This window comes from Triturus cristatus, chromosome 3_2 (assembly GCF_964204655.1).
Source record: "Triturus cristatus chromosome 3_2, aTriCri1.1, whole genome shotgun sequence".
NCBI classification, from domain to species: Eukaryota; Metazoa; Chordata; class Amphibia; order Caudata; family Salamandridae; genus Triturus; species Triturus cristatus.
Genome location: NC_140584.1, coordinates 521,947,758 through 521,960,352, shown reverse-complemented (window position 1 = coordinate 521,960,352; position 12,595 = coordinate 521,947,758). Strand labels below are relative to the sequence as shown.

Genomic DNA, 12,595 nt, shown 5'->3' with positions numbered 1-12,595 from the left:
AATTTTATATTTTTGCGTTTCAATTTTCAAATAGTTTGCCAAGTATTTACCCGCTTTGTTGCGCCCACCATACATCTTCGCATTAAATCATAGTAAAGTACCACAGGCCTCAGCAAGGGATTGCTTATTATACTGCAATTTACATTTAATGAGCTTAGACAAAGTATCGTCCTTATTGGAGGGAAAATATTCGTGTTCCAAGGACTTGATCTGAGTTAGGAGTTGTTTGGATTCCTGAAGTGTTTTTTTTTCTTTTTCTTGGCAACATAATCTATTATAAAGCCTCGAGCAGTTGCTTTGAATGTATCCCAGACAACATTAATTTGTGTATCTGAAGGAAGGTTATGGGTGAAATAATCTTGTGTGAATGTCGTAAATTGATCTGTAAACTGCTGATCTAATAAAAAGGAGTTATTAAATCTCCATCTACGAGTGGATGGAATGGGATTGGGATAGTCAAAATCTACGATAACAGGTGCGTGATCAGAAACTATAATCGATCCTATTTCTGCATGTGTAAGAAATTGAAGTGTGTGTTGTGTCAAAAACACAATCAATTCTTGAAAAGGACAGAAGAACAGGGGAAAAAAAGGTATATTCCAAATCATCAGGGTGGAGTACTCTCCATACATCAGTGAGTCCTCTATCCAAAATAGTTTTGCAAAAAGTCTTATGCATTGGAGATGGAACAAATCTAGCTTGTGACTTTCGATCTAAAAAGGGGTTGAGAGGTTGGTTGCAATCCCCTCCAACTATTACATTTTCAGAAGCATGAGGGGATAACAAGGAATAAATATCCTTCCAGAAAGTGTGATCTACTCCATTTGGACCATATATATTACAAATCATAAAATTAGTATTATTGATGGCCATTTCAAGGAGAAGCCATATACCAGCATCATCTTTGTACTCATTTATCAATTGAACATTTAACGATCTATGGAACAGTATAAGAACCACATTCTTAATTTGTACAGAAGGAGAACTGAAGACGCAGCCGACCCACTGTTTTCTAAAAGAGTTACCATCCTGTTCCGTATGATGGGTTTCCTGCAATAGTGCTATTTGGCAATTCAGTTTAGACAAGTGAGACAAAATTTTCTGTTTTTTAACTGGATTACGAATGCCTTTAACATTTCATGACACCAGAGGTAAATTACTCATTGAACTGATAAGAATATATATAGAAATACAGTAATAACCCTTATAACATGAAATAATAAGATAACCAAATAGGTGTTTGAGCTAATTAAGCAAAGGAAACTCAATAATTGGCATACACTTTCCAATAAGATGATGAGACTGACATAAATAGAAGGCAAAGATAAGCTGAGGAGTTTAGAAGAAAGGAGGAAATGAGTAGGAAAAGTAAAATGAGTTCTACAATAGTTATTGAAAAACAGTTGGCCAAGTAGGGAAAGGTAAAAGACATCGAGAATCGGCTTGAGGAGAAAACAAAATCGCAAAAATGAAGTTAGGTGAGAAAGGGTGAGAAAATAGAAAGACAGAAAAGAAAAAAAAAAGAGGGAACACAGGAAATAGAAAAAGCAAGAGGGAGCGCAGTCGCACTATGAGTGTAAAAAGAAAAAAGATGACAGAAAGCCAAAAGACTTTAATCATAATGGCCACAGACATGAAAGACATTACTGAATGAGAGGGGGGACGAAGATAGCTGAGGCTGCTCCGAGGATGGACACCGAGAAAACACTGGTTCACTGATAAAAGAAGAAATAATACAAAGAAAGACAATAAGGGTAAACATAAGCAACAAGATGGAAGGAAGCTTACCAGACAATGGGAAAGACAATGCAACGGAGTGGTTCATACATAACAAAACACATGGCCAACGTGGGTGTGGACATCAGCATCAAGAATTGCCTAGGAAGACCTAGGAAACAGAAGAGAAAAAATATCAGAAAACAATTAAGATTTGCTCAGTTCCATAGCTTCTCCTTTATGAACTTGAATGAATTTCCGAAGTTTGCCAGGGTCTTTGAAGGTGAAAGTTCTTTCTTTTTAAGTCACTTTGAAGAAGCACGGGTGATGACCTTCATAGATCACAGCGTTGGTCGAAGATCTAAAAATTGGCAGTCGGCTTGGAGACATCTTGACTGAAAAAGATTTTGTGGGCGGACCAGAGCACCTGTTTGTGTTGCTTGGCAGCATTGAGGATTGCCATGAGATCACAGTACAGAAGAAAATAAGCGATAATAACTCTTGGTTTAGTTGAGGAAGATGCATTCTGGGGGCCAATCCGATGTGCCCTCTGAATAAACCAGTTTTCAAGAAGGAGATCATGTCAGAGCCTTCGGAACCTTCTGGAATTCCATAAATGCGTAGATTGATGCGCCTATTTCGATTTTCTAAATCCTCTGTAGCTTTCTTCAGTTGCGCAACTTCCCTAGTGAGGATATCGACTTTGGCGACAACATCTTGGGCATCACTGATTTGTTGTTCCACATCAGAAAGATTTGATTCTATGCCGGACCATTTCTCCTCAATTCTCTGAAGTTTTGCAGTAGTGTCCGTCATGAAGGGTCTAATATGACGCAATTCCTCCATAATGTCCTCCAACTTTAAAGGCAGAGGTGATTTTGTTGGGGGAAGACGGGTCTTTTTGGCATGTGTGTTGGTGTTACCAGCTGAATCTTTACGTCCTCCAGAATTGGAACTAGCCAACATATGTGGTTTGTTGGAGTGCGAAGAATCCATGACTGCAGCACAATGTAGCTGATAAAAAAAAGGAAAGAGAAAAATACTCAAACGCAGTACCAGCAACTAGTAAAAGTACCCACAAATTTTAGAAAGAGCCTGACTGCAGAGTGTTGCGTAGCTTCAGTGCCTCAATATAAGAGAAAAATGAGTCAATGAATGTCCATCAGGGAATAAGACATTCTCACCAAAAAATTGTCAAAAAACATATTGGAATGGCCCAAGATGAATGGAAAAGAGAAGGAAAAGTCAGTCAAGAGAAGCCAAGCAGAATTGTTGTCCACTGTGGGAAATGCGCGTGATGAGCAAAGAAAATGGCGGTCGCAGCACGAGGCTGAATAAGGCGAAAGACCAAAGGAAATACAAAGTAGTCAAAAAGACCTTTCAAGGCCTGACAAACTTGCCCCAGCACTCAGCATGACTTCCGACGCAAGAATCCATCATCTATTCCCAGCGCTGTGCAGAAAGGAAAGCCTTCCGTGAAGAAACTTTTCTCCGTGTCGCGGCGCTGATTCAAGGAGTGGCCATTTTGTTCGCTGCCGCCACGCGCTCCCCCTTCCATAGCTTCTAATCTAAAAGATTCTGTTTTAATAATTCTGCCACCTTGTGTAGTTTATTTGCTCGGTGTATCTGCCAGCAGTTTGGTTATAAAAGTAAGCGGGATATTTGAAAGAGAAACAGTTACCCTTATGGTAATAATGATACTATTGGTCCAGGACACCCATCTATTGCCAGTATTCATTCTCCCACACATTAGAGCATCAGCTGATCGTCTATTTGTTGACTCAACAAAATGTAACAGGAACCAATACACAGCATGTGAGCAGGAAGCATAAGCCTGCATGTCCTTGTACATCAATGAGCATCAAAAGCAGTATTCTGTTTTTGATTACACAGCTATGAATAATTGTCTGTGGCTCACCACTTGCTACTGCCAAGTTTCACACTTGATTACACATTTGTTATGCATGACTCACCAAGCTCCACTAGCGTGAGAGTCTAAATCTGGTAATTCTCTGCTATGTTGTTGCAACAATGGTTATCAAAAGTGGTTACCCACTGTTGTTAGATCATAAAGGTATTCCAGGCTGCTCTGGCTTCACTCTGATTGTCTATTTGAAGTCACTAAGAACCACACGGTGAAAACATCCCGTTATTCACTGTTACCCATTCTATATGCAAATACTAGTCTCTGATTCAACACTTGTTGGTTCTAAGTTGCCGCATGCTGTTCCTAGCTGAAACCTTGACCTTGTAAGTAATCATAGAGGATTTCGACAAAAGTGACTTTATGTTTATATTTCAAAACGTACTTTATGTTGAAACAATTGTGTATGAGCTTCTCTAACCATCTCTTACAACACATTGTTCTTCCTGCAGGAGAAACCGAAGGTCAAATGGGGTCATCGATCAGCTCAGGCGAGCTCTCACCTCTATCTTCTGGAAATGGGTCAAGTCCACAGTCACCTGTTTTTACAGAAATCCGGAGAAGTCCAAAGGGCATCAAAAAATTCTGGGGAAAGTAAGATCACAATGAAAATAGATTTGTATTTATCTGAAGTGTTTGGGTTTTGAAAACCGAGACATACTTTATGGTAATTATTGACAAGAAACACCTTTGTAACACAGTTGCCACATGTGAAACATCAATGAAGCATCTATTTTACTAAATCAATGATTTGGTTTTTAAGTTTCAACAGAAAAATGAAACCTTTCTGATGTTAATCAACATAAACATAATGCCCAGACATTTTCATGACCCTAATGCCTCCTCTAATTGATGGGCAGAATTTTTGGAATACAACACTTGCCTAGTCATACTGATTGGTGTATGACGATATGAATTTTGATACGTAGTAATGTGAATTTGATATGTTCCATATCTGTAGCAACCTTATTAATTTAAGATGTTCTGTCTGTACAGCTTGAAGATTTGGTAACATCAATCGGAGTCATCCATTTTAAAACAGTACCCTAGGTTTATTAATCCTACATTGATCACATGCTCAGTGACATATATTATCTCTGTGCAATCAATACAGTACTTTAGGAATTTTAATATTAAGCATATATTCATTATCTTTTACATTATTGAGCAGGTGGTGGTATTATAGATCTAATGTTTGTTCTTTGTCTTTTTTTCTTTATTTAAATCTGAATGTCCATAAAAATCTATAATTATAAAAGAATTAGGAGAACTCACTCTGGTAATTTCCATGCTGATGAACTTGGGCTATCTGAATTTCGAAGGGGTGGTCTGCGTGCCACAGCAGGACCCCGACTATCGAGAACAAAGGATCCAAGGAGCAAAAAAAGGTAATAACATGTCTTGGAAATATGCAGTAAATGTAAAAGGATTTATTATTACTCAGGTTAAATATTGGTAGATCAAATTCTGTGTCCAATGTCAACATGTAAATTATACTAAAATGTCAATATTTTGTCCAGATTCTCGCCTATGTAGAAGCATGGTTACTTCTATTTCCCCTAGTGCTATCGCCTCACTGAGATTTAGAACAAAAGAAATAACTTTATGTTGTGCATAGTATAGTGCTTGCAACATCTGCCATCTGTTTAGGTAAACATGGAAGAATATTCTCCGTATTTAGGTGTGTCAATTGGAGAACTTTCGATGATTGTCAAAAATATTGAAAATGGTTTTATCTTGCTATTTGGTTTCAACCTAAATTATACTTTAAAGTGGATCATTTTTAAATTGGAAAACTTTTTTAACTCAACGAATACATATACAAATACATTTAGGGGGTTTTGTAATCCTCAGGGATGCAAATACAAATCGTTCCTTCGCATTAAATAATGTTTAGTTGGGTCCTTTACATAATCGGTATAATGTTAAGAGAACTCAGAGGGTTAATCTTCCCATTATGGTAACTACGTGTGGTCTTCACATGGATCGTAAGTTTGAGTCTGGACAAGTTGATGCTGATTTTCATTATCCAGTGTCGAAAAATAGTTTATTTTAATTATGGAATATTTGCTTTTGTTGTTATTGCTTATCTCAATAGTGATTGCATGCTATATTAAAACAAATAGTAAACATCATGGCAATGATGTAGGTTATATTTTGTTAATGTTTGAGCACTTGTAATCAGTGTTGAAATCTACGACACATTTTGACTGTCAGGTAACAGATTGGCACAACCACTGAACCTGAAAGATGTTGTCACTTGCCGGTGTGGCTGAGATTAATTCAAGCATTCCATCATTTCCTTTGCCAGTAGTAGAGATTAATTTAAACATTCCGTCCATCACCTTGTTTGTTGCAGTTGTTGCCATAAGTGCAATAGGCATACTCAGATGCGGGTCCTGTTCTCACTGTGCCATAGGACTCAAGATGCATGTTACTTACAAGGCTGAATTAGGGCAAAACCGGCCTGGAGCTGCCTGTGGTCTCTTCTTTAGGGGGCCTTGGATGGCAGTGCAGAAAAGACTGTTCTCATGAGGAGCATGATCAGTACTGATATGCATAAGGTGGGCCTTTGTCTAGAGGGGCATGGTGGGTAAAAAACAATGGACTTGAATACAGCTTTGTGCGATTACCTGCAGCGACATGGATTCACTCTACCTTCCTCTTACCGCTTAGAACCCAGACTGTCTTGAAATTCAGATAGCTCCACGAGGTGAGTTGGGAGCATGGGGCTGAATCAGGGATGAATATCCTGACTGATAGTGGCTAGTACAGTCTTGGTTGATGGTACAACCATCTTGATTCTGTTAGAAGGAAAAGGGGGATCTGATAAGCACATAATCCTCTCTGTAGACAAGCATTCCTTCTTTTCCAGGCCCTCTGTGTTACTCATCTGAAGCTGTCTTTCTTTCATAAGATTAACATCTTGGTTTGTTCTATTTTCTTTTGATACCTTTCCTAATTAAAAGAAACTATAATGCGTAAATGTTGCTTACCATGCATTCACAAACAAAACTTTGTTGGTATTTGCAGGGTTCATTCAGATAAACTTGGTCTCTTTACCATCCTGACTTCTGGAATCTCATTCAAATACTCTTTTAGGAACACTCATGCAGACTCTAGTCTCTACCAAAAACACTTTGCATACCAAGGAATCCATCCGTATTCTCTGGATTCAGGGTTGTTAGCAATGAAGCAGGAGTCCTCAACTTCTCTGTCTAGAAGGTGCTCCCCTCATTTCGAAAATCAAGTAGCAAAGCCGCTGTCAGCAGTAGGGAGCATTCATTTATAGCCATCCGCAGCCAAGATAACCACTGAGAGTTCATGATCTCACAAGATTTCAGATTAGTAAATCTTGTGTGAACTCGGGAAACAGAGGAACAAATGCTGGATCTCGAAAGGCGAAGAAACTGGACACATTATAGCACTTGTGTGCTAGTAATGGGATGTATTTAGAGTGGGTCCTCCGTGAAAGGACCATAAAGTGCTTTGCTAACAAAGAACAAAAGCGCTAAACAATATTAGTGCCACATTATCAGTGACAGTTAAGATGTACTGAAGTGCTAAACCTTATTAGTGATGGTGTCCGTCATCATGCTGCTACTGCATGGTGATTTCCTCACAATTAATTCTTGATGCTGAATCTTCCACCTAGTATGCAAACCTTTTTTTTTCCTCCCACTGGCCACTGTAATATCTTTCATCCCTTGTTGGCCATCCTTGCCATGTATGGCTTTTTTATTTGTTTGACGCATTTGCAAAACCATACTAACAGTGCTGCAGTGTTCAGAGCTTCCGAAACCTTATACTCAATTTATTTAGGAAAAAAACAGAAATAGAATCAGTTATAACTTTACTTACAAGTTTTATAGTATGTAAACAGAGCTCCCTATTTTAACTAATAGTCCTCATTTTGCAACTGTGCCAAGTTTGTTTCATGATATACTTGATAGGTATTATTTTCTCTGGTGCAAAAGAACAGTCTTCAAGCTCCATTTGTTCATTAAAAAAGGATAGCCTCACAAGAAAAGAGCCTGATACACAAAAGTAAAGAAAAGGAAAAGAGGTTACACATTGAGGAAAACTGGGAGAAGGTTTGCGTTTTGTAGAATTTGGGGACCATGAGCCACAGAATAGCACAGCTGCTGCATACTATTAAGGGCCTTGTATTACTATTAAGGGCCACCATATATTTTGGCCTTACTGGCTAAGTTTATTGAATGTTGATGATAAATGGCTTTGTACACATCACCATTTTAAGAGTAATCAAATTTCTAATTGAACTAAGTTCAGAGAGAAGGAACAGGAATAGCAGAGTGTAGCAGAACTTTTGAAAGGACCTTCGAGGTTCTGAGCACAAATAACTAAAGCATGCACCACAATAGGCAAATCTGTTTTGAGAAGTGCTTAAGGATAAAATGGCTGGATAAATGTTGAATATGCCAATGTATTTTCAACTTCTAATGTAGATAGAACCTCCTGTACTTCATCTGAGACTTTGAGAGATCAAATTCACTGTAAATTCTGAAAGACACTGATAAGTTGGATGAAAGCAGAGTTGAAGGTCTTTACATCCTAGAACTAGAGCAGCATATATGTGCCTCAGATGATTGCAAGGCTCTAAAAGCCTGACCGAACTGTGGCGCAGTTCTTCGACTCCCTACTGCAATGAGATATGAATTAGGCACATCTGTGAGCTGACGTATTTGCTAATTAAGGCCTGATTTCTTTTTTTTTTTACTGAAATATGGAAACATTCATTATTTTTGTATTAGCCATGTTGATACAGTTACTTAAAAAAACATAATATCTAGGACAAAATATCCCTGCCCACAGACACGCAGTTTGTTATACAGATACTACTAGTCACTTTAGTGTTCACTCAGGGAGAGTACCGACGGTCGTTGCAGACACAGCTGGGGATGGCTTGTCCCAGAATCCCCTGCTGACTCACCTGTGCCTCATCCTATTGCGCTTCTTAAGGCGCACTGCAGTCTCGCAGCGCAGGACATGTGCGGGCAAACCCCGGGCCAAGGGCAGGCCCGTCCAGCACCTGTCAGTGCCAGGAAGAGGTGGGGTCACCCCTCTTGGCTTCTCTCTTCTGCATTCCCGGTCCACCCAGCAGGACTTGGCTTATTGGAAACTGCGGTCCTTTGGTTTGGAGGTTCTAAGTCCTAGACTAGTGCCGCCCTGGACATGTATCCTCATGAACAAGGGAGCCCCCTACAGAGGACCTTGTCATTCATTTAATCTAGTGGCAAATCGCTGTAGTTTTGAAGCGAGTGGTTCGTATTCAATTAATTAAAATTTTGGATGCACGCGAGGAGTTGGCTCTTATCACTGCAGGGTCGTTTCACTCCTTGATTATTTGGTCTGAGTGGTTCCCTTAGAGCACCAACTGTGGCTAAAAGGAAAGCTACTGCTGCTAAAGCATCCCCGCCGCCAAAGAGCCCCTGAGTTGCCACTATGGAGGGATTTTTGACTCACGCTCTCTAAAGAAATATAGCTTGTGGAAAGAAGGCTATCATTAACTAGGGAAGTCCCCTGTACTCCACTTCAAGCCATTCCTCACCAGGGGGGACCCCTTGGAAGGGTGTGAGGGGGGTGGGGGGAGTGTGAAGAGGCGAGGGGCATGAGTGTGACGGGGGTGTCTGAGGATCCTGTAACAGCTATTGGCCTGTTAATTGTTAAACACTCCACTGCCTGTCCCACAATTTGAGGAGCTGTAAGAAAACTTTGGACCCAGGGAACCACGCCAAATCGGGGACATCCCGGATGGATCCCATTCCGTCTGACCAAGCAGGTGGGTGCATATGTAGTCAGGACCTAATTAACAAATTCATTGAGGTGTTGTCAGACAAATTAGATCTTATACAGGGTAGGCTAACTTAATTAGAGGCTAGAGTGTTGGAAATTCTGTCAAATATCTTCTCAATTCCCACGTCCTGCCAGGGGCTCCTCCAAGGTCTGCGAGAGATGGCAAGGAGCTCACCACAGGGACTGGGCCTCTGTCAGCGTGCTGCAATGTTCCTGTGGCCTCACTAATGTCACTGCGTACACTGGAGACTCTTGATCTGCCTCCTGAGACGACCCCTTATGATGTTGTTCTGAGGAACATTTCGCATTTACCAAAGATCCTCTTCTGAGATGTATCCCGAGCTAAAGAACAAAGTTACCCATTGGTTTATGCAGTGCATTCCAGGAGGAGGAGGTATTCCTCGAGCTATCATTATGGCCCGTAGAGTATGTTGAGTAGGGTCCTCGAGCTATCATTATGGCCCATAGAGTATGTTGGGTAGGTTGAGATCGTGGTGTGGTGGTCAGTTTCAAAAACTCTGAGATGGTACCTCATTGCCAGAGTCCCTACCCCTATAGGCCCTATGACCAGCAGAGCATTGTTGCTCTTCCCTTAGGGTTCTTTCTACAAACCAGAAAGGGTTGCTTGCCCATATTGACATCTAGATTTTCAGACCCAGGGCAGTTGTGGCAGTGCCCGACCAATGACAGGGCAGCCCTCGCAACCATGCTTATGGAATCATGTGATTGACTGGCTGTTAATATTCCCCTAACCCCTCCTTAAACTTAACTTAGGCCTGTAAAATCCTGTGTCCTCTTCTGAATCTTCCGTTTCAGGCACCTTCGCCATGGCCACCCCAACTCTGAATCCAAGGGTCCTGAAGATTGTGTCCTGCAACATCGCAGGGCGTTCCATCAAATTTTCCGATGCTAAATGGGTCAAAGTTGTAACATCTTTCCAGATCATTCGTTTGCAGGAAACCTGGAAGGTGAACAACAAATGTTTTTTATGGAGGGCTACAAGACATATTTCCTGCCCACGCTGCCTGCAACCTCGGGCAGGACCAATGGCGGCATGATTATTTTTGTTTCCATAGAATTGTGTGGGCAGGACGTTAACCTGGACAAGAACTTGGCGGTATTACATGGGCTGAATTATCTCTAGGGGGAGCTCCCTCTTTACTTTTGGTGAATTTGGTCTCCAGTCTCCACAGCTTTGGGGCTGCCCTGAATGCACTGGGGAATTGGGTCAGGGGCCTGGTCAGGGGTTGATTGTGTTAGCGGGGGGTTTTAACTGGCTTCTTTGTGAATTTCCTTTACTGCCAGATTACACCAGGCCAAGGTGTACGCTATTTGAGGGGCTTCACTTCGCTCAATCCATGGAAGGTCAAGAACTTGGTGATATTTTAGCGTCCCATAACCTGGTATTCACATTGGAAAAGTTGGTTAGCTCATCTAATCATAGTGTTGCTCCTACGTTTAAGCGGAGGGGCTTCGCTTCCATTATAGACTTTATTTTTAGTTCAGCCCCCTTATTTTTCCACATCTCCAATTTTGATATTGCCCATAACCCCTTTAGTGATCACAACCCCCTTGTTCTGAAACTGGAAGGCTATAGTGACATCACCCACACAAGGGGAGGGAGTAGTAGAGGGCTTTTTCCTGTGGATCAAGGTAGATGCATTAACTGGGCCCTGGTTGACCCAACTCTTTTTAAGGCATCCCTTTTCTCCCAGGCGTTCCACGATCAAGCCACCTGCCTGGATGCAGCCGCCCCTGATAGGGATATTTTTCAAGCCATTGCAACAAGGCTAAGAATCTGTTGACATCCCCGTTAACTCAAGCAAGTAGGTAAGACTCGAAGTGGTTTGACAGGGAATGCTCTAAGCATTTGCGGTTAATGAAGTCAGCTCTGGAGCAGGTCGCCAGAGACCGGTAGTGACTAGTAGGCAGGCTTAAAAGCTGCCAATATATAAACACAAGGCTACTCTCCAGGCCCTAGCTTGTTAGGAGTTAATTCAAGCCAGTAAAACCAGGGACTCCTCTCTTTTCTGGAAGGTAGTGAACAAACCCCTCTTTTCAGATGGGTCAGGACCAGCTATTTGCAGCCATATAGCTGAACAACAGTGAGTGGACCACTTCACAGGGGTCTATAACTTTGGTAAGATAGCAGAGAAGGAAAGAGTGGGAGTAAGATTGACGGGCTTACTCCGATGGTTTTTATCCTTGAAAAGGTTATTTTAGTTATTAATACCCTTACAAGAAATAAAGCCCCGGTCCTGATGGAATTTCCCCAGACCTTCTGTGCCTGGATGTTGAGTTATGGGGCCTACTTCTGACCAGGGTACTAAACGTTGTCGCTCATCGCTGGGTGCTATGCTCCTGGCCTTCCGTGAGAGTTGTGCCACTTTTCAAGAAGAGGGACAAGGACAACCCTCAATTCTATTGCACGATCTCCTTGATTGATGCAGTTGTAAAGATCCTTGAGAGGGTCATACTTTAATGATGATGGATTGATCAGATGCTAATGACATTCTGACGGAGGTCCAGTCATTTTTAGGCCAGGGTGGTCAATGTCTGATCAATGTTTGAACCTTTATTTAATTATCAATAAGTATACTGTTGCCCGACCTGAGAGCTTATATTCGGCTTGTATGGACCTATGTCTGCATTTGATAGGGTCAACCGAGCTAAACTGTGGGCCTAGTTGATAGAATTAGAATTGGGACCCAATATAGTGCAGCTGTTGAAGGATTTACATATGAATACCTAATAATATGAGTACGGTTCTTGCATGATGCTGGCACCACTAGGCCCTTTCTCACCAGACGGGGGTGTGTGGAAGGGGTTCATCCTAGCACCATTTTTGTTCACCCTATATGTTAACAGGCTTGAGGGGGAGCTTCTGGAAGTTCATGTCTATTGCCCCAAGGTAGGCACAAGGCCGCTCCTGGTGTTATACACCGATGATGCTGTCTTGATGGCCTGCACGGCAAAGGGTTTGCAGATTTTCATTGATACATTTTCTGCTTATAAAGACAGTTTGGACCTGACCATTAATGTCTCAAAATGTTGTTATGGTGGTAGGGTCCACCAGTGCCAAAACCTTTAAGTTGGGCCAGCAGATTATGGGTAAAGTTTCAGCTTTTAATTATTAGG

At 41.4% G+C, this 12,595-nt stretch overlaps 1 protein-coding gene across 7 annotated transcripts in view; it reads left to right on the top strand.

The window, feature by feature from the left end:
- The window catches only part of PPFIBP2 (PPFIB scaffold protein 2), a 1,154,531-nt gene that overhangs the window by 977,966 nt on the left and 163,970 nt on the right, over positions 1-12,595 (top strand). For all 7 annotated transcript variants that reach the window (XM_085648219.1, XM_085648223.1, XM_085648222.1 and 4 more), the window contains 2 exons: positions 4,093-4,234; positions 4,900-5,028. In XM_085648219.1, the coding sequence (XP_085504345.1) occupies positions 4,093-4,234; positions 4,900-5,028 (271 nt within the window). The remainder of the gene's footprint in view (positions 1-4,092; positions 4,235-4,899; positions 5,029-12,595) is intronic.